Source organism: Strix aluco, chromosome 11, assembly GCF_031877795.1.
Source record: "Strix aluco isolate bStrAlu1 chromosome 11, bStrAlu1.hap1, whole genome shotgun sequence".
In the NCBI taxonomy this organism is placed as follows: domain Eukaryota; kingdom Metazoa; phylum Chordata; class Aves; order Strigiformes; family Strigidae; genus Strix; species Strix aluco.
This window is the reverse complement of record NC_133941.1, coordinates 22,332,032-22,354,623: the sequence shown is the minus strand read 5'-3', so window position 1 is coordinate 22,354,623 and position 22,592 is coordinate 22,332,032. Positions and strand designations below refer to the sequence as shown.

General features: G+C 38.0%; 2 protein-coding genes across 6 annotated transcripts in view; one reads left to right on the top strand and one right to left on the bottom strand.

The window, feature by feature from the left end:
• CFAP92 (cilia and flagella associated protein 92 (putative)) overlaps positions 1–3,632 on the bottom strand; it is a 121,668-nt gene extending 118,036 nt beyond the window's left edge. For all 3 annotated transcript variants that reach the window (XR_012624758.1, XM_074836675.1, XM_074836673.1), the window contains exon 1: positions 3,561–3,632. The gene's annotated coding sequence lies outside the window, so the exon portion shown is untranslated. The remainder of the gene's footprint in view (positions 1–3,560) is intronic.
• On the top strand, positions 1,615–8,132 carry GP9 (glycoprotein IX platelet). 3 transcript variants are annotated; one of them, XR_012624759.1, is made up of 2 exons: positions 1,615–1,702; positions 6,656–8,132. XR_012624759.1 is itself a non-coding variant. In XM_074836680.1 (2 exons), the coding sequence occupies exon 2, from the start codon at positions 3,594–3,596 to the stop codon at positions 4,176–4,178; it is 585 nt and encodes a 194-aa protein (XP_074692781.1). In that variant the 5' UTR covers positions 1,615–1,702; positions 3,587–3,593; the 3' UTR covers positions 4,179–4,962. The 3 variants fall into 3 exon arrangements, 2 of the variants coding, with proteins under 2 accessions (XP_074692781.1, XP_074692782.1); XM_074836680.1 differs by lacking the exon at positions 6,656–8,132 and adding an exon at positions 3,587–4,962; XM_074836681.1 differs by lacking the exon at positions 6,656–8,132 and adding an exon at positions 3,568–4,962.
• Positions 8,133–22,592: the final 14,460 nt, after the last annotated feature.

Genomic DNA, 22,592 nt, shown 5'->3' with positions numbered 1-22,592 from the left:
TGATTAGACTTAATGAAGAAAGTACTTTAAATATAAGTAAGAATTAAACAATAAGAATTGCTATCAGAATAATTTTAAATGTCAAAAATTTCCCTTCCCCAAGAACAGCATGTTCTAAAGAAACAACAGCTCGGAAGCAGGGCTCTACCGCACATCTGCATCATCTGAAACTCACGTGGGTTTCATTTCCAAATGCAGAACACAGCTCAAAGCCTGTCCCCAAAACAACACACAAAACAAAAACTGGCCTGAATTAAACATCATATCCACAACACACTGGGTTTCCAAATGTCAACTGCTATCTTAATTCTAGAGCGTTCATGTTTGGTAGCTAAAGCAAAGGAAAACTTGTTTCAATTCTATTCCAAAATTTCATGTACCAAAAAAAAAAAAAAAAAAGTGAAAACAAAATCCAATTTTTGGGTTTTTTTACACAAACATGCCATTCTTTCTTTAGATGAAGAGATACATGTGTATTATAAACTCATATTATCCTGAATTACTGGTTTTCCAGCCAAATATACACAGAGCATGTTATGTTCTAAGATGGCACATTGCTGTTATTCAGCAGTTGATATTCTTCAGCAACATCAGTGTGAAGAAATTTGCAGGATCATAGTCCTCTTTTGAGCTACACAGAGCTCTCATGACTGGGAAGAAAGGCTGCCTGTGTGCCCAAGGCCCCCAGGGAGCTTGGTGAACTGTGACAGTGAGCCTTTCCCAGTGCACCTGCCCTGACTGTTCTGGAATTCACTTCTAAACTCCAAACCAAGCTAGGACATTACAAAAGAGTTATATTCCACAAAATATCACATGAACTAAAATAGGAATTGGTCCACTGATCCATACACACACGCCCTTCTTCACACGCAAGGTTGTGTCAGGGTCACCTCCCTGCCTGAGTCATTCTGGGCCGGGTATTTCTGCACTGCTCCCCACTGCAGGGTACAGGGCACGCTCAGCCTCTTCGCCTAAGATAGGTTCTCCAAATCCCTGATCATCACAGAAACCTTCCTTTCACTTGTTGGCTTAGTCTTTTTTGAACATGGGTGGCCAGAATTAAATACGGTATTTTGTCTGCCTTTTCATCACTATTTCAACATAATGGCATTAATATTTCTGTGTCCCTTAACAATCTCATCTGACTACTATAAGTTGATCTCATCTGACTAAAATTATTTCAATGATATGGTGTGTTTTTACAAATTTTATTTAATCAGTGGAAAGGCAGATATCAAACACATCTGGCTTTGACTAAAACAGAAGAACTCTGTTTCACAGGCTAACTTCAGCTCCCTTTGCTTGGGCTTGCTTGTGTCAGCAGCTGAAGCCGAAGCTAACTTTTATACCTGTAGATTATTAAGGCTGAGGAAAAAACGCACTAGATTTCACATGAGTCATTTTAGGTTTTCCAGCCATTGTCAGGTTTAATGGGAAAAATATATTAGCAATAAAAAAATAATTCAAAAGCATTTCCTCGTCTGCAGAAAATACAAAAATACCCCAAGTGCTATATGCCATGACACATGTCAAACATATATAGCGTCTTCCAATGGGAACAGTTTCCTATCATGCATAGGAAAAAGCTCATCTTCTTTAACACATTTCCTTACTGAGTCTTCAGAAAGTCAGCTCCAGTTGCTATATGTACTCCAACACTTCACCAAGCAGAGGAGAAGGACTCAAGAGGAAATAAATAACGGTAAGCATCAGTCAGGCATCTCACCAACTTTTCCCTTCTGCATTGCCACAGTTCTTATTTCTATTTGATTTGGAATTTCTTGCTGTTTATATATTAAATCAGAAGAGATCATCTTTTCTATAGACAATGCTTAACATTTTTTTTTAGTGACATGACATAGTCTGTCCTCTTAAGATATCTACTTTGAAAAAAGCAGCTCTAGTAGATTTCTTGAAAAGTAACAGATGAGTATCTAGATTCAGACCAAGGATATTCAGACTAACTACTTGCTAAGAAAGGCGTAGGAGATTGTTAAGATTAGTATTTCAGCTTCTCTGTGATGAAGTTTTATGTAGCATTAATCCAATTTAAAATATAGGAATATGGTATTTAGATGAGAAATCTAAAGCTGTCCTACTATATTTTGAAAAGATAATTACATTATCCTTGTAAGTAAATTGAAGTAAATTAATTTAGAAGAAAAACAATTTTTCCTACAATTTTAGTCTTTATTAAATCAAACTTTCTAGAGAAAAAAACAGTCCCAGCTTATTTTAAGTTTTTAAGAGAAAAACTTTTAAATTTTTTTTTTGAGTTCTAAAATATCTCTACACTTTGAAGATTTTTATTTCCAAATTCCATTCTACATTAGTGTAATTTAAGCTCCTTATCACCTTAATATGTAAAAACCTCTTTTACTCTCTATTTGTTGCTAATAAGTCTGTTCTACCTGCTTTCTATTTCTCAGGCTTTGTCCAGTCCAATTTTAAAATCATACTCTTGTATAATTCTAATGTGCTTCTAATTCTTGCCTGCAAACAGTTATAAACTGTTTTCACCTTCTTCAGTTGATGGAATTTTCTTTAAGTGTATACTGATAAAAACCCACCAGCACTTTTCACAGTATCTGCCATTCTCCACATGGTATCCAAGGCAATACACAGTCAGATATACTTGCTTCATTACTTATTTATTGCAAATGAATTGGAAAAAAAAAATAAGAAAATACATTTTAATTATGATGGGATGTCTTAAAATCATAAAGAAAGATGGTTTCAGGACTGGAAATTCCCCAACCTGTACAAGGGAGTTTGTATTTCAAATTCCAATCCAGTCCCAAGGCTATCTAGGTATTTTTAAATGCAGAGAAATAGTAGGAAATACAGGAAGGGAATAGCGTTAGAAGTTTTAAACTGCCAAATAGAAGGGACTAAGCTGGAAGCCTAGTGGGATACACACTACAGAAGTGGGAATGACATAGCAAAAGGGATAATTACCTGCTGGCCCAAAGCATGGTTATTTAATCCCTAAAAGACAAGCAGTACCACATATGCAAAATTTCCAATTCTCTATTCATCTAAATCTTAAACTGTATGTTCTCAGAGATGCATGAAGCTACAAGGCAGCAAAAAAGAACTTTTTGCCGCAAAAAAAAGACATCCTTCCTGGTTAGAATCTTCATACTCTCAGAAAGAAGATGTTTAGACATGTACAATTATTCAATCTCTTAAACTCAATTTTGAAACTGACTTCAACACACAATTTTAACACCAGATCTATGAAAGTATAGAAACGTAATGAAAATCTTTGCTTAAAACTAACCTCGTTTTTACCATAGTCTCCTGGTGATATTCTGTTCCAGAACTTTGAACAATAATATATTTCATACAATTATGAAGGAAAAGCAATGAACTAGAGACAAAATGGAAGCACTGTGCTCTCTCCCAGTTGCATTTATGCTACTTAATGTCAGGAAGAACGGCTCTGTGGGAAATACAGAAAGCTAAAGCTTTTCTTCCAAAAAAATGTCACAAGTAATCCTGAGAAAGAAATAGCTGTGTTGTAGTTCTGCATTTAGAAACATGCTAATGAACCATACTTATCAGATTATTATTCTCTGGGTAGTTGGAGCATGAACAAGACAGAATTCATCGCTGTTGCGGGATTTGCCATATCATTGCTGTTCCGCATGACCCAAACCGAAGTCTGTCCTCCCTCCTGCAATTGTAAGTCACTGGGAGAAATGAAGGGTTTGCATATAGACTGCAGCTCCAGGAAGCTGACGGAAGTGCCTGCCTTGCCCGTGAACACCAAGAGGCTTTATCTACAGAACAACAGCCTGACCTCGGTTCCTCCCGGTGCCCTGGACAGCTTGCGCAGCCTGGAGGAAGTGAAAATATTTGACAATCCTTGGACCTGTGACTGTCATATTCTGTATCTAAAACTCTGGTTAGAAGACGTCTCTGCACCCTCGCTTGCAAACATCAGATGCGCAACCCCAGCTCCCATGAGGATGAAGCCCTTGGGGCAGCTGACTGGGAATGAGCTGGGGGTTTGTAAGAGGCTTCTCCCAATCAAGTGTCTTGAGTTCTTTTGGAGAGACCTCATTTTAATTGCTGGAGCAATAATTACACTTCTTTTAGTAGCATGGGCTCTGAAATTCTCAAAAAAGCTGGTCTGCCAGATAAAGCTAAAACAACATAACTCTAGGGGCTGACTGCTGGGGAGACGTACCTCCAAAACCCACAAGATAAAATGAACTGTTCGCTACCGCTAGCTTGAACAGAAACATCGAACTATCCTACCACAAAAAAGCACATGCACTGCAAACACTCATTTTAATGGTGAACATGCTACAAACAGATCCCAGGGCTCAAAGTCTGGGTCCTCAGATAGGCAAGTTTGATTTAATCCTTTCAAAAATAAGCTTGGTGATGTATTGACAGGCAAGTTTAATTCTGCTGCCGTCTACTCCTATGAAAAACAGTTTCTAAATTTTTAAAAACCATTTAACAGCATTTTTCCACTGAATTCTCAGCTCTTATAGCAAGAAGATGTATGTCCCCAAATCTTACACTTTTTAATATATGGAGATGAACACCAATTGTACTATTTTAGCAATTTTTTTCTCACTCAAAAGCTCTGTGGGTTTGCAACCCGTTACCCCCTCACAGTGTCCCAATGGGCTTGGTAGGACCATTCTTGTGTGCAAACAAATTCAACCAGCTCTTCCTCAGTTTCAGGAGTTTCCTGCCAGCAAAACCACTATGATGATATGGGCCAGCCACTGAGTGCATGCCTTATTGAATACATTTAAAGATGGACTGGTAATGAGAATATAATCAGTAAAAATAATTTTAAATATTGTTGAATTTCCTAAAAAGTGAACAATAAAGAAGCATTCTACGTGAAATTGAAATAATCGATGCTTATTGATCATTCATACTCACCCAAGTTTGACCTCTTTCACAATTCTACACATTTCTGATTAAAATCCTAAGAAATTTCCAGAGCTTGTCTTTCAGTTTTACTACTGACATTTGATACACTGGTTTTTATGCAACAGCTTTGAAGAGAATGAATTCTCTTCCCTTCTCTTCTCGTGCCCCCCATTCTCAGAGAAAAATTGTTGTGGTGACTCAAGCATATTGTTTTCTCCCTAACCTGATTATTCACAAGACTCCAAGAACAGTAGTTCATGCTGTGACCCCGTCTGGTCTGGTGAAGCTAGACAAGTTAGATGGGAGTCTCTGAAGGTCTTCTAAAATTAATACTACTGTTGGGCAGTTCAATTTAAGACATGTTTTGTGAACGCTCCTCCTAGCCCCAAACCTGAGATAAGTATTAGAGGTTAGCTGCTGAAGATGCTAAAGACTTCTTGGCTCTTTACCTCGCACCTTATCACATTAGTGGGGCTCCTTGTTGAAGCACATTATATCCCTAGCAAAGCTGGTGGTTAGCTTTCTTCTGCTGGGCAGTTTTGCAATTACATATGCTGTCACTTCTATAAGATGAGACTCATTCCTAGCCACAATCATCCAAATCAAAGCCAGCAAATGCTCACAGGGATATTTCCAGGTCCCTCGTGCCCCTGCCAAAGCACTTCAGCAATATGGAGCCAAACTCAATGCTGACTGTTGGCATCATTCTCAGGTGGCTTTAGAAGAGACACGTTACTGTCTGCAACACATCTTCACTGTTGATCCTCTCTCTCCTGCACTGGCAGGGAAAGACCAATCTGAGACACCACCACTTCTCAACCTAAATTGATGCCAAGTCACTTGCCCCTCTCCGTGGCACAAGGAATGGACACTGAGTACCGTGGAACTGCTGAAAGAAAATGAAGTGCAGGTGGATTTGGGGAAAGGATATGCACCATGGGTAGAGGGTTACACAGTCTACTAATAAAGTATAGCACAGGGTTTTAGATAAAGAAAAGGAAAGGAATAATCAGATGTTTTCCGTGTAAAATAATTAATGATCTGGGAGGCAACATGCCCATTGCAATGTTAGAATCTGCAAGTGATACACAGTGGGGAACAAGAAGCAGGAAGTCATACATGCAAAGAACAGTGGGTTACTTGGAGTGCCAAGCAATCGAAAGCAAGATCGTACATCTAGAAACAAAATATGGGTTGAGGACTCAATTTAGATAAGGCAAATCTGGTAATCATGATCTCCCATGTATGACATTGCAGCAAAGGGCTAATGTGATCTTTTCTTGTTAAAATAGGGTATATCATTTAGGGATAGAAAGATTTATTTACTTCCATGTTTAGATAAACTACAATAATTCAGTATCAATGTCTACAAATCAAGAAGAATCAGCTGCAGAAGAATCAGAAAAACAACAGTAATGCAAATAAAGGAAAATATATCTTAATCGGTTTAATTTAAGGAATTAAGGAATAACAAGTTCACAGCTTGTATGAATCTACATGAAGAGGAATTTGTTAACAAAGTGCTGGGAGTAGAAATTAGAACATCAGACTAGAAACAGGGCTCAAAACCTAACTGTGAAAATAATTAAACGCTGAAACAGCTCGTCAAATGTCATGGTGAATCCTATAGCTTAACCAACACTGGGCATTTTTTCAAATTGGTAGGCACTACCTGAAATGACAACAATTTTAACAGAGTTGTATGAGACACCTAAAGCACTACAGCTACTCTTATTGCTTTGGTCACCTGCAGAATTTATGGTGGGACAGGCCATGAAAAGAGAGACCACAACAGCAGTGCGTCCCAGGGACGGACACCCTTAGTGAGCACTGGCAACACCCCGAGGAGCTCAGTCTGCGCCGGCTGAGCCACCCTCCCACGCTCAGCAGCAGCAGTAATATTCCACTCTACCTTCTCCAATTGCCTGTTGCACTCTTCACCGTGAGTACGCAAAGTGCAGCAAAGAATTTGCTTTTTGCAAAGTGCTGCAGCCCTGCTGCAGGGTGAACCATCCCGCCTAGGAACAGCATGGCTTGGTTGGGCTGTATCACCCTCCCGCGCAGACCAGAGTAAAGCTGTGTCTTCAGATTTCTGTGTACATTTTGATCAGGTGAGCACAAACATTCAGAATTTCTCTAGCTTTATTAAACGTTATTATACATAAATAACCTCTGCAGGAGAGAATTTTTTAAAAATTCACGTAGGAACATAGTGGTGTACACACTTAGATAATTTGAGAATATTTCCTCTGCACTGAGCTTCTCGATGTTTTAAAAGGCAACGACCATTTTGTATTAATGCAGAATACTACAGAAGAAATGCACTCTGCAATCTCTCATGGAGAGTCTCCTAAATGATATTTCTTGTTTCCCCCAAATCAGATCAATCATAAACACTAAAAGCTTATCACTCTCTTTTGTACCTATAAAGGTACGTATGCATAAAATAGTAAACTGTTCTACTGTACAGCTTTAATTGTGCAAACATTTAAAAATGAGCAATCAGCAAACATTCCTGCTTATACCAACCAACACATTAAATAAGATGCACAGAATACAGGGAGGGGGGAAGTATTTGAGAGAACACGTTCTCTGACCTCATAAGAGGAAAGAAGAGGGAATCTCTTCCATGGCAGTATTTCACATTCCACTAAAGCAGCATTGTATTTATCACTTCTGATCTATTTGGCTTTTATGTAAAAAAAAAAAACCCTCTGAAAAGGGGAAAGCTGGAACTGCTAACTGAAGGCTCAAGAGCTACATTCAACTGTTTATCTGGCAAGGCCACTATGTCATGCTTAAGCCACATACTCCATCAAATTGTATAAATAATGCTGCAGTTGCTAAAAATGTGCAAAGACAGGAAAATACCTCAGCTATCTAAATGAAACATGCAGCCAGCATTCCCAAAGGAGTTTGTAAAGATCCCAGAAAATGTTACTGTATCATTCCTGCAGGCGTGCAAACTAATGAATACATCTGTTTTCACGTTCTTTGGTAACATAGGTATAACTGCCGGGATTAATTGCACTTAAAATGTTATGAGTTTTGGTTTAATATTTAGCAAGACAAGCAATCATACTCCAAATTATTGAGCAGGAACAAAGAAAGATTTTTAAAAAGTTCACTGTAGTACACAGAGTAGATTTGTGTAAACTGCAATTCTGTGTAAACTGCAGTTCAATTAATGTGGAAAATATTTGCAGGCTTCGTTTATTAAATAGAATGGTAGGTGAATCATCTTTTTTTCCTTGAAATGCTCAAGTTTCTTAACATTGTAGCAAAAAGCATTGCTCAATCTGAACAACTTTTGTTTAGCTTGATGCTTTCTTTCTGTCTAGGATCTATAGTTACAGTTTATTCCAGATCCATTGTTCATGTATCAGAGAAGTTTGCTGCTTTTTTCTATTTTTTTCCCACATTTGACACTAATAAATGTACAGCATTGTTTAGAAAATAGCTACCAATGCTTATGTGAATAAACAGAAAGTGAGGCTTAGAAACTAGGCACTTTGTTGTGACCTTACCATTCCATCCATCACCCAACCTACTTCAAACGCTACTCGAGGCAGTGGCAGACTGCTCCTGGGTTTGGAACATGTAATGCCCATTCACAGCTGAAACATGCAGACATTTTATTTCAAAAGGTCTTACCATATTTGACTTTTCCCAGTTCCCCTAAACTTGATGTCACGGCCTTTTGCACCCATGACAAGCCTTGTCATGCGTTTGTGTTTCACTTGCTGGCAGTCAGTTTCTAATTGGACTTTTTTTTTAACTTTTAGATTAATTCAATAAATCAGCTAGGAAAAAAAAAAATCTTTAGACCAGCAGGATAACTCCCACTAAAGCAAGTGCAATATACTTATGTGACTAGTGCCTGAAATTTGGGAGCAACGAATGGTGGCTACACACATACAGGACCCTTATTAAAGGGCACACAATGTAGGATGTCTGCATGAAACAGAGAGGTGAAAATAACCAGTTTTGTTTAAAAAAAAAAAAATAATTCAATCTGTTCTCTATATACAGCAGGCTGCTCAGGTATCTTCACAAAGGCATAAGCATCTCCCATGGTGTTCCAATGAAATGTGAAAGAATTTATGCACATACAGGGTATATATGTGCAGTTGAAGTAACATGAATATTGGATTCTTGTAACCCTGGAGTACTGGATTGCTGGTAACATGGTCTGATCCCATGGCATGTAACACTCAGTATTTAGTTGTATTAACAGGTATACTTAAACCACTTCCCTGGGTAATTTTACCCCTTACTGCCAATTCTGAAGAAACTAACCTTTACACCCTCCAGTGCTAATGGTTGAAACTTTTCATAGTCCCTTTTTGCCCTTACTGTTTGTTTGTTTGTTATCACAAAGACCATCATCAGAACAATGAGTCACAAGTACTCTTGGACAGAGTAGATTATTATCCTTCAGTGCCTGCCCCTACATCCACTCCAAAAAGCAGAAACCAGTTTTCATATATCATTAAGCCATTTGCAGCTATTTTTGGTAAAGCTAGAAAAGAAAAGCAGTATGCATTTTAGCCTTATTGTAAATTCCCTACTGTTTCAAAATCTGGCAAAAAAAAAAAAAAAAAAAAAAAAAAAGCATCTCAGTGGAAAACTAATGAATTTTAGAATAAAGTTTGGTTATTACATTACATGGGATTTTACATTGCTTTTCAGGTTCTGGAAATGGAATAGAACAACTTTTCAAATGATATCATTGCTAGATGAGACAATAACTTCATAATTAAACAAAAATAAAAATGTATCTAGTTCTTTTTTTCATTTTCATTTATTTACAAACGTCTTTGAGAAATCAATTTAATTGCAGGCTACCAGATTATCCATTGACACAACTCCTTTCTTGAAAGTTGCACGTTTATTTTCATGACTCATGTTCACTTCAATAAACAAGTAAGAAAGAAGTCTTGGCATGTAACAGAATAGTTTACGTAGAAATAGACTAAAAATCCTCTAATCCCTCACTCAAGACTTGGCTATAATTACATCCACTGCTGATTAATATCATTATGAATAAATAAATGAACAATAAATGTTTACTGTTTCATATAAAATAATGTGATTCTTTCACTTCATCACATTTATCACACAAAACTCAGAACCAACCTCCTGCCCTATGGCACTAACAGGTCACCAAGTTGGAGCAAAGGAAGAAACAATCCTTCCAGTCCATCACGGGACAAACATTTCACAGCTAGGCTGTGAATAAGTGTGTTATCCACCTTTTTGTTGAAGAGAGAACTACAGCGTCCAAGTCCAGCATTTTAGGTCTTTTTAAACCTCCTCTGGTTTTACTGTATTAATAGTTAATACTTTACAGTCACTCTGACCTACCGATGATGGTATCACTCTGGCTGGGGTGATCCTGAAAGCCCGATAGAATTATGTTGGGGATAAATTCCCTCTGAAGTGTTTATAGGTTTCATGCGGATTGTTGTGTACAACCTTTGCATGAGGCTTACACACACATCACGCAGTGCTATTCTCCTTTGTGCTAAAGGGCCACAATATTATTAATGCAAGGTAATTATTATGATGAATGTGCTAACAATCAGCTTTGAGCTATATAAAACTTGAAAAAGCTTATTCCCTAAAAATTACCATTTTAGCTCAGAGTGAGCTAAAAGGCATAAGTGCTCTGTCAAATACAACTGCCTCTGTTCATTAGTGGAGTCAAACTGTAATATTATTATGCAGTTATTGAGACATGGCAGTTTGGCTTTTCATCACTAATGCCATTCATCTGAATGCAGCCACTCTGGATCTGTCTTCTGAAGTTAGCTAAAAAGACTGTGTTCTTCACCAGAGGTAGACTAGTACTTAAGAATTAAAGCATTTTGCTAATTTATGAGAATGCAAGCAACAAGGAAAAAAAACTCTGAATGAATATGAGAAAGAAAACAATGGCACAATTTCCACGTGGGCAGCAGTAGCCTGGTCGGGTCACTGGTGCTCCTCAGAAGCCCCAGCAAGAGCAGCGAAACCTGGGGAGGAACTGCACAAAGGACAGAGCACCCTGAATGGGAAGGGTGGAGCCAAGCAGGACAGCAAGTGGAGAAAACAATGGTATTTCCATGGACAGGTGATGTGCCTTCTTTTTCCTCTTTTTTTTTTTTTTTTAATGAAAAATCCACACCTTTCCCCTGCACCCAGAGGACTGGTGGCTGGACAATTGTCAGCAGCGTGGCTACAAGCGACACTGACAGGAAGGGCTGATTATTTGGGGCTCAGCACCACAATAGTGTAACTACATGGCTTTGAGAACGGAGCCAGCTCACGTCTTTCTGCCTTGGCATGCAAGAGAACTGCTCTTGCCTCTGCTTGCAAAAGAGAAGAGCAAGTGTATGTCTGTGATATAAGTTATTCTAGAAGTGATGCATCTTTATAGTAAAATTACATATTTACAGTAAAAAATACATTCCACATGCTGTGGATTCACTGAATTTGCTTCATTTCCCCGCCATGTTCTAAGGATGTTGGTATTTTGAGAATATACATTCCTCATGTCTTTCAAATCCCACATTCTGCAGATGAAGGGGAAATGAACAAGATCTAAGTGTACTCAACACTGGGTTTTGCCCCACAAAGCAAGGAGGAAGCAATCTGAAAACAGTTTTCTCTTTTACCCTAGAGTAACTCAGGTGCTTTATCAGTCCAGTCCTGCCCAGAAGCTCTGGGTAGCTCCATGAGACTGATTAATGGCATTCTACTGTTCTCAGGGTCTTTCCTTAAACATAAATCAGTGTAAGAAGTAGTCCTGAATTCGCAGTAACGTATCTCCATGGTCTCACATTCATATCTGACTTGAGAGGATTTTGACTGTAAACCTTGCCTATCCTAAGGCTTGTTGGGCAACCTACATAAAATTAGTTCACACTGAATTCATACTAAAGACAAAGTACAGCTTTGTTCTTAGTAATAAAATACATTGCAAAGTTAACAACCTTGTATGGTATTTACCGTTTTGCCAAGCAGCTATGCATAAAAGGATTCAGATTTAGTGTCCAGGCCTTAGCCCCAATTCAAAGTATTTAAGCATGCAGAAAATGAGTAATACAAAGTGAAATACTCTTTTCTGTTGAGTTAAACCCCACCTATTTCATAAGATGTATGTCACATAATTACAGTCATTTTCCACCTTAGTTGCACAGCTACTGCTTGCACTGACCAGATGTGGAACGGCATTAATAGCTGCTAGAATAACTCATCCAATAAAAACAACACAAGACCAAGAATATTCATAGCCTAACAGGACTAGTAACAAATAGGAACTCCCTCATGTGCATAGGGAATCTCTTTTATTGTTGAACTAGTAAATATATACTGTAAGAACTAAATACTAATTGAACATACAAAATATATGTAGAGTGGCAGTGAGACAAGCTTCTTAATTGGTCTAAGCTACCACACTTTATTCTTCAAGGTAAACTACTTAGCCAATATACATTCTCATACTGGTTTTATGGTTTTATGCACTGATTTGGGAATTATTAAAATAGAATTTGAGGCTTCACACAACTGCTGTTTTTCTTGGACTCTTAAGGTCCACACACTCGTATGTTATGATTTATACCTGAGTTACATGATTTTACCTTCGCCTGCCACCAGATGAAATGACTACACTGAAAAATTAACAATTCCTATTTAATGATTCCTTTGATAGTGCTTAGTAATGTTAAGTTTATCTCAGTAATGCTGTTTATCTTAATGCTTTTTCTCTTCAGAGCACTACACAAAACAATTTTCAAAAGTGCTTAGAGGCTGTTGCTAGAACCCATGTAAATATTTTGCTATTACATTGACTCCAGTTAAATTTAGATTACACTTAATAATGGGTGTGTGACAACAAATTGCTTTAGTTGCATAATGGCCACATGGCTGCCATTTATACTGAACTCCTTCCCAGGGGCAGTTTGCTCCCTGCAGACCCTCTCAGAATGCCCTCCCCAGCAAGATATTCTCAGCTTATCCAAACGACTGGCCACAGGCAGCAGCACTGATGTCACTTTAGCAGGCACACAGCTACTGACTGACACGGCAACTTCATTTTAGGCAAAATAAATCTGAGGTACCTGGCAGAAGTTTGTTTCGATTTCATTTGCCTTATGACTTTGTTGTTCGACCATCAAGCACCCAGTCCTTTAACAACCTATAAAGTTGAATGACACTGTTTTACACAAGTACAGCCTCTGGGAAAAGTAGATCAAGACCTCTTCCCTCTGAAAAGTATTAAGAAATAGGGCTAAGGAAATCCAGAGCATTCATTTTAGTCCACGGGGAAAAAAAAAATCACGCAAAGCCCTTTCTTAAATGCCCTTGATCTATAGGGAAGGAAGTGTCAGCAGGGATGGATTACAGGCTGCCTTTTCCTCCTTGAATCATTTTTTTTGTCTCCTCTTTAGGGGTCAGAAGGTTTTTGCCTCTGATATTATTTGTGTGTGTGTGTGTGTGGTTAGGATTCATATATTGCCTCTTACGACCTTGGAGAAGGACTATGGAACCTGACACGTCTGTATAAAATCTACCTTTGCAAACCATTCCTGTCAGTACTGGTACAACATAGTGGAACAACGTGGCAGTGCCACATCATAAAAGGTTGCCTTCAAGACAGCAGAGCCCTTAGAAGCAAGTGTATGTTTGACTTCCCTGAGTTTGCAAGGCCACTGCAAAACCTGATAACTTAATTTTCAGATACACTTACCAAAAGGTGAATTATCAGAAAGACTAAAACTAAAATAGCAGCAATTACAACCTGAAGGAAAAGGGCAACTGCAGTTCGTAAAAGAACACAAATTGTGCATAACAGAACCTCAGAGCCCCTGAAGTCATTCCTTTAACTTTAGTAGCGGCTTTGTCAGACAGGCAGCTCTGAAACTGGATCAACATTGGCACCTAGTGGCTGCTGAAAACTGCCAGTGAGAAAAATTCCTTGAAGTTTGCCACCCTTTCATAGCAAGACCTCAGTTATGGGATGTGGTAGAGTGATTTTCCAAACAAGCTAACAGTTATGTTTAGCTCTTTCTAGAGTCTTAACACATGTTTTCTGTTGCAAAGTGTCAGATGTCACAAGACGTAAATCATTTTCTATTGACAGAAACCTAAAGTTACTATACTTTTGGACGGTGGGCAATACAATCTCCATTTAGTTTCTTCACTGTGATTAATCATTTTTAGACCTGCCTTAAGTTTTCTGCTACTACAGCTCCCAAAGACACAGCTCAATCTTTATATAAAAACTTGACATAGGTTTTCTTTCTTCTGTTCTCCCAAAGTTGTGATGAACTTTAATGTAAATTAAAATTTGACTAACCACTTTAGTACTGTAGCTTCATCCTATCAAACTGCAATAAAATAAAGAAGAAAAAATTTGTAAATTAAGTAACTAAAACAAAATAATGAAATCAAAACAAACAGGACTTTGTGGGGTTTTTTTCTTACCATTCCTCTCCTGTTCCTGGAAGTCTGAGACAAATCTTTCTTCAAAAAAGAAGAATAAAACCTCAACAAAATCGACTGAAAAAGAAAACAAAATTTAAAAAATCCGTGGCAATCTGTTAGCTATCTTCGACAAAGTAAGCAAAATGTTTTCAGATATATTTCAGATTTAGAAATTATGATCTGTTGTTCCATTTTGCATAAAAATACACAGTATGATTTTTCTCCAGCAGCTTCTTGGCGTAGAGATTCTTAACATTTTTTAAGGAAGCAGTTAGCTAGCTTCAGGTCAATGCACTTTCAAGAACCTTGTGAGGGAAAACAATATATTCATGCTACAGATCACAATTTCACATTTACAACAACATTCGGCCAAGGAATTTAAAGTTTTATGGAAGAGCTGGCTGAGAGCGCACTGTTGCAGCAGCCACGTGAAGACACACCAATTCTAAGGCCCCCAACTTGATTCCTGATCAACTCAAACAAATCCTTACAGCCACAGGTCCCACCAACCTAGTGGGATAGGCTCTATTTAATAAGCAAAGAGCTATCGATGAGAATCCAAGTGCAGGATCTCAGACAAACCAACATTAATACCTGGAGAAAAGAGACAGCTGATAACTCTCCATTTTCCTGCCTGTGTTCAAAATGCTTGGTTTAATTTGTTATTACCGTGGGTGAAAAAGCCCACCTCTTTTGCATAACGTGAGTGAATTTTAGGCTAGTCTGGGAAATTCTGGTTTCAATACTTTGTCAGTAAATGCCATGATTATCTAAGGTGCTTAAGTATGGTTTTAAGAGTTGGGACATGGACATGGCAATGGCAGCAGTAAGCGTGCTGTGGCCCTGGAAGGGCCCCCTCCCTAGAAGGTGTAGCAGTGCTTCACCTCCCTTATCTCCTGTAAAGGATACAGCCCTCAATTATTAGCTTAAAAAGGCTCACAACCTGTGAAGCAGAGAGTGGTGCAGATGTGGCATTGTTTTGTTTTCACTTTCTTTGGGGTTATTTTCTTTTTTTTTTTTTTGTTTGCCACTATTTATTCATAGACTGCAAATATGTCTTCACAAGACAGATACAGGTACTTCATTTTGTTCTGGTTACCATATTAAAACAGAAACTTGTTTTGTTCTGGGGTTTTCTGCAGCACTATTCAGCATAACCAAGCAGGTCTCGATATTTTAACAGTTTTATATATTTACAATAAAATCTATTTAAAAAAAAAAAAAAAAAAGCAAACATCCAGGAACCAATCTCTTTTTCTGAGCATTGGCTACTCCACTTCATATCATAATAAAAGACCAAGCACATCCCACTTGTACTTTTTTTTTTTGTTTGCAAATTTGAGATAGTCTACTGCTGTAGAGGTAATCTGAAGCTCAAGTATAAAATAAATAAAACAAATTACTATACAAAAATAAACAAAAACTTAATTTATTCAGCAGAGAGGCAAGGTTTATGTTCTTTCCATACTTTACACAAGAGTTGACATCTTGCCAGTGTTTTAACTGAACTGTGTGATGTAGCTATATTCATGTATACATCAATCTTTCCAAGTTTGACACTGGAACCCATATGAATCTGAACCTGCAAAGGCAGCAATAAAGCCACAAAGACTGAATTGCCACATCTGCATTGGAAATGATTTCTGCTACTAGTGACACTAACTGCAACATCAAAAGAGGGCTGACAGAAGGACCAGATTTTCATATTAGCTGTATCTATCATGACGATGAATGTAATTGAGGAACACATTTATTAACCTTAATAATAACCTTAATACGTATATTTTTATTCTCTTAATTTCAGTGAGGATTTCTTTATAATATAGTCTAATTTTGGCAAATAAAGTACTTAAACATCTATTTCCCAACACAGAAATATCACATGAAACAGTCAGAGGAAGTACATCTCCGTGCATCAGAGGCCATCAAATACCAGGTGGGGATTTGGTTTGTCAAAATTTTGTATACAGAATTTGGCAAAATCTATAATATTATGTATGCATGATCTTCTTGCTCCTTATTTGTCTAAATCCTCCAGAGGCAGCATAACTAAGGCAAAGATCCCATACTGGCAAAGTTATTTCATGTGTTCTAATCCCCACTGCACCTGTGCAGTTCAAAAGACAACAGTTGGCAGGCTGAATTTAGCCCCAGCTTTTTTATTACTGGTAATGGGACAAAAGCAGTAATAAATCCAGCTTGCTCTCGAACAAAAAATGGGGCTACGAGTCAGAATAGGAAAAAGTATTTCTAATTTAGGCTGAAAACACACTGAGTCAATGATACTGTATGTTCCTAACACCATTTTTACAGTCCACGCTTAGAATCAGTTTTCTTCATACAGCTTTATTAATTCAGCAACTAAATTACTATGCCATAGAAGTGTCACCATTTTGCTGGAGGAGGATAAAAGTTCCAGGGAAATCCAAAACTGAAAATTCACAAGGCAACAAACTGCAGGAGAGTTTGGGGACTACTGACAGAATCACGACACCGCGACAGCTGCCTTACCTCCTCCACTATAAAGCAATAAAATTATGTCAAAAAGGATGTACTACCTGCAATTTAAAAAACTTATACCTGGAATTGTGAAGAACATTGTAAACGCTAGGTATTCTTGTTATGACAGGATTTCATTAACTGCCAACTGCTTAATCAGCAAACTCTAAAAGCACACCAAAAAGTTACATCTTCCAGTCCACCTTTTAATAAAGATGTAATAGAACAGGCAAAAGTTAAATCACACACTATTATGACATTTGAAGTAAGTTTGTTGTAGGTTGTTTATCTTACATGACATCATGTAATTGAAAGTACAGAGAAGGTACTAGAAAGATAATTTGAGTTGTATTTTTCCAACATGTTACATCAAAACTCTCATCTATATTTGGGAAAACTGCAATGTGCACTTGAACTGAAGCTTTGCTGACTGTGTTTCAGTTCCATCTTCTAGATATAGCAAAAAATTGTTTGCAGGATATATTCTAGATTTACTCAAGTCACAAGGCCAAAGCAACTGTTCTCAGGAAGAAAGCTATGATATGTAGGACTGAACTTGGAAAACCTCTTCACAAACTCTTTAGAGCTGAAGTGATCCTCATGGTACTAAAGGAAGAAAATGGGACATTCCATTTTTTGAATCTCACATGAGGACATTTCAGATGTCACATAGAAGAAGCCGCAGCAATTACACCATAAATACTGTCAGAAAATATATTGAAAAAGAAAGCTTTCACAGCCACTACTTAACCTATTTACACAATTCAGAAGGTAACAGAGATCAGTATGTTTCAAATGAAGACACTAAACGTGAGCTCATACTGAGAAAAAAATAAGCCTTTTAAAAACTGTAAGCAGAAGAAGATAAAATGTCTTGAAAACCAAAGACACAGTTGTAGAGAAATGATAAAGCAAACTGCTTTAATAAACTGCAGCGAGATGGGATGCATTAGCTATAGGGCTATATAGGCAGGAACGAGCTGTGGTTTAACTCACTGGAACTTCTGTTTTTATCATGGGTAATTTTTACAGTATCAACAACACGCTACTTTTTGGTAAATTTATAATATTTTTTACTTTTACAGTGTTTTTCAGGAAGAAAATATGTTCATATATATATTCAAGCATATATGCATGCATATACATATGTAGAAGTATTTATATACACACAGAGACTATATATATCACAGACATATACATTCAAAAAACATTTTCAAATATCTTATATGGCCTTACTAAGATAAAGATATCTAGGCTGATATCATCGAGTGTTTTACAATCTTTATTTCATTTTATTACATCAACACTAAAACATTACCAAGCCAAAAAGAGAAACAATGAGATTGGGTTAACAAATGCAAAAAACCCAAAGAACATAAGGAGGACAACTTACACTATATAAAACTGATTCCTAAATTAAATGCATCAGCTCTGAAAAGAAGACTTAGGCACTAAGAAAACCTTTACTTAATTGATGTGCAGCATTGAAATGCAAGAAAGGAATACTAGGGAGCGCCCACACTGTTTAAAGGTATTTCACTCATTCCCCTCACCCTACATACCTGAAGGTGCATCCACAGTCTACAGTGGCAAGATACCACAGGTCAACAAACAACTTGAGGAACCACACAGATACCTGAAACTAGGGGACTGGCCTGTTATGATTTGCCGAATAAACCCGACTGTGAGGAACCAAGGTTTTTAGTTTCATCAGCAACCCTTTAGTGTTTGAAACTGTGATTAACAGCTGTGTTTCAGGAAATGTGTTTTATTAATTGGCATGGTTTCTGACGTGGTATGTCTCCTCTTACACTCTTTGAGATGAAACCCATGCAATGACTGGCTTTCATTCTCTATAGAATACAGACAAGGAAAACGGATGGGTGACTAAGATCCATAAAAGCCTTTGGAAACTAAGGAGAGGAGAATGTGCACTGCATTCATCCAGAAGATGATTAAGCTATGTATATGAATATAGTATTTCAAATTATAATGAAGCCAGTATCCACAACTGAGTCATCTGAAAGGAACTGGAAATAGCTTATGGCTTCTAATAATAAAAATGTGTAACTTGGAAAATTTCATGAATGCAATTAAAATTTTTTTATTACTAGCTTGTTCTGAAACTTGGCTGATAACAAATTCAACACTTGTGTTGGGTAACAAACACATCACACATGGCAAAGTCACACACTTTGCCAAACAACTGTATAATAGAAGCTATTTCATTGCTAGGAATCACCCATGAAGGAGACGCTAAACATTTTCTCAGAGGAAGGCTAGGCTCTGCAAGCTTACAAGGAGAAATACTCAGTAAAAATCCTTGACTGGGAAGTTTCGGACACCAAATTCATCCCTGTTTGTTGGTCAGCAACTTCCTTATAACTCGACGGTTTCACTGCCACTTGTGCTAGTACAACAACAGAACACCAGGCAAAAGCAAAGTTTCATACAATCACAGAATCACAGAATGGTTTGGGTTGGAAGGGACCTTAAAGCTCATCTAGTCCCACCCCCCTGCCATGGGCAGGGACACCTTCCACCAGCCCAGGTTGCCCAAAGCCCCGTCCAACCTGGCCTTGAACCCTTCCAGGGAGGGGGCAGCCACAGCTTCTCTGGGCAACCTGTGCCAGTGTCTCACCACCCTCACAGGGAAGAATTTCTTCCTTACATCTAATCTAAATCTGCCCCCTCTCAGTTTAAAACTGTTACCCCTCGTCCTAGCCCTACACCCCTGATCAAGAATCCCTCCCCACCTTTCCTGTAGCCCCTTTAAGTACTGGAAGGCCGCTCTAAGGTCTCCCCAGAGCCTTCTCTTCTCCAGCTGAACACCCCCAACTCTCTCAAAATACTAAGAATGTAGTCCATGTAAGGGAGGTGCTCCAGCCCCCTGAGCATCTTCGTGGCTTTCTGCTAGAAAAGGCCACAAGCAATACAAGGTCTAAGTGGCATCATTCTTCAAGACTCCAGGAGTTTTCCAGGTGCTGCAGCCACTGCAGCTTTGAGGGACAAAGGGTTGAGTGTGGAAAAAATGAGTATGTAAGGGTCTCCAGGAAAAACCCATTGTAAAACTGTGGGGCTTCCCAATTTAATTACGATTCTTACCATTACCTTAAAGAGCATCTCTATCTATATGCTGCTCCCCAATTACTTCCCACACTGAACACAGACATACAGATATGGAAAAGAGAGGCTGTCATTACACTAAGAATATCTGTTGGCTAGTGACAGTCCTCAAAATACCCATTCATTTGTCTTGGCCCTCTGCAAATGAGTTAAAAGGTCTACACCCCACCCAGAGAGAGGACAAAATTTTGCCTCTCCTGTAAACATTAAGCAGTCAGGTAACTTTCCTCATTCTCTTTTTGCTCAAAAAGGCTTTAGAACATCAACAAATTACAAATAAAACTACTAACATTTTAACTGACAAACATCAGACACTGCTAAACTTTAAAGAGAAAGTTATGGAAACAAATAGTCTTACATCAGCATGAATTACTAAACAGTCTATTATTACAAAATTCTTCTGGTTAAAATTCAGAACAATCAGTTTTTGTAAAAGAACACACCCCATAATGCTGCAGACTACATTGCCCAGCAGACTCAAACAGGTGGCCTTGCCTGTGGTAAATTGGAACCAAAGATCCCTTCAAGATAACCTCACACTGCCTGGAAGTAAAAGCCAGAGCCCATATGATCACAAACATAGGTAAATTTTAAAAGAGTAGAAGTGTTTAATCTCCAAAAATATAAAAAATATTATAGGACGGGAAAAAGAGCAGTTTGCTCTCATAAACTCAAGAGTCACAAAGCGTGCATGATTTAATACGCACAACCAAGAATATATGTATTGAATATATGGGGCCATGTCAGGTAATGAGTATGGGAACATGATTTCATGACTTTAAAACAAACCAACCAACCAACCAACCAAAAATAAGTAGTTCTCATTTTGTATATATTATGTTTATTATTAAAAGTAAACATTTATCTATTTAACAGATACCTCTTTTAAAAAAGAAAGTACAATATACAACAACTTTTGTTGTCTCAAAGAAATCAACCTGTTCAAGCTGACTCATCTGTAAAATTGGCAGGCTCTAAAGCTATCCAGAAATACATATGCTTAAACTTTCTTTTAACCAAAATCTAACCAGAGAAAGCTTGTACCACACAAGGAGCGTTAACACATCAAATAATACGCTTACACTATAAATACAAGGAGGAAATGTTGAACTTTGCTGAAAATTTTTTTCTGGAACACAGTATAAACAATGCACCAACCAAGCTATAATTCAAGTCACCTTGGTTTTCATGAGCAATTTTGGCAATTGTTCTACATCCACACTGGAACTTATTAAGAATGAATGTTTACTACTGCATAGAATTTCAGTAATGTATAAACTTACTGAGTCACTGCATAGTCACAGAATTTGCTTTGAACCCCTACCCTTTGCTCTTTCAAGTAGTGCTGCAGAAGATGGGTGATAGATTTCAGGACTCCTCCTGGTTCTTCTTCAGTGTTGCATATGAGCTCACTCTACATGTTTATTTAGAGGGCCACAACTTAATGAATTTGCTTCGTAACTCCAAATCTCAAGCAGTTGCTTTGAAATATAATACAGTCTCACCACCCAAATTCCACTATCAAATGTGGAAACTGCAAGCAACCTTGCACCGGTAGCAAAGGCTCTGCAGCTCAACCCATTTGTTAGAGTTGAAATTTAACTTCTCTTGTCGAACAAGCCAAGTGAGGAGGAGACTGTGACTAAGGCCAGTATAGAGGGGCTTCTACCATGATTTGGAACTGTTTTCTAGTAAAAAAACTACTGGTTTTTTTCTGTTTTACTCTACTAGAGTAGCGCTAGTAGAGAGACTACTAGAGAGTGTTTTCTAGCACTCTCTACTCTTCTCTGATGAATGACTCTCAAATACAGACAAACTGGAACTGACTCAAACCCATTTTGTTTTCCCTAATCTTTGCATGAAGCAGGTGTTAACCCAAATGGAGTCTGGGGATTAATCAAAGAAAGACAAGCATTTTAACATTCAAACCACTACTTACAGCTTTCACAACTTGAGAGAACTGATGAAAGATCCCTCACATAACAACATAATGTGACAATTCATGAGTTTTGTTTGGTGAATTGTTTTAGATGCCGTTAAAGGCTCATGATGACAAGCAACAACGACAGTTAATAGAAAATGAGTTTGTAATGATCTACAGCAAGGATGATGGAATCCCTGATTTAAAATTATTTTCATGGAAGTAGCACCTTTATTTTTCCACTAAAATGAGGTCATACAATTAATTCTGAATATTAAAGACTGACACCTCTAGCAAAGTTTCTTCCTAAATAAATTCCCTGAAGTGCTTTGGTCAGACACTGAAAACATAAAAAGTGCTAATTAGCGTGCGAGCATATGCACCGTGATGTCTTACCTCCTCTTCAACAATTCCTCTGTCCTGGTTGATCAATACCCTAGAATTCAGTGGCCTGCTTAATTCAGAGTTGCAGGCTACCAAGAACAGCCAGCCTTTGTTCCAGCCTGACAGAGCACCGATACCTCTGCTCTCGCTGCAAGGTTACCATGGATCACCAAAAATATATATCCAGACCAGAAAAGGAATCATCACCCAAAAATATTTAGATTCAGAGCAATTCAGGATGAGGTCTCCTGGTTGGTCTATGCTGGCTCAGTCGCAAACCAGGTTGTTG

What these genes read in the sequence shown, in the direction of transcription:
- GP9 (XM_074836680.1), top strand. Translation starts at nt 3,594, where the DNA reads ATGAACAAGACAGAATTCATCGCTGTTGCGGGATTTGCCATATCATTG.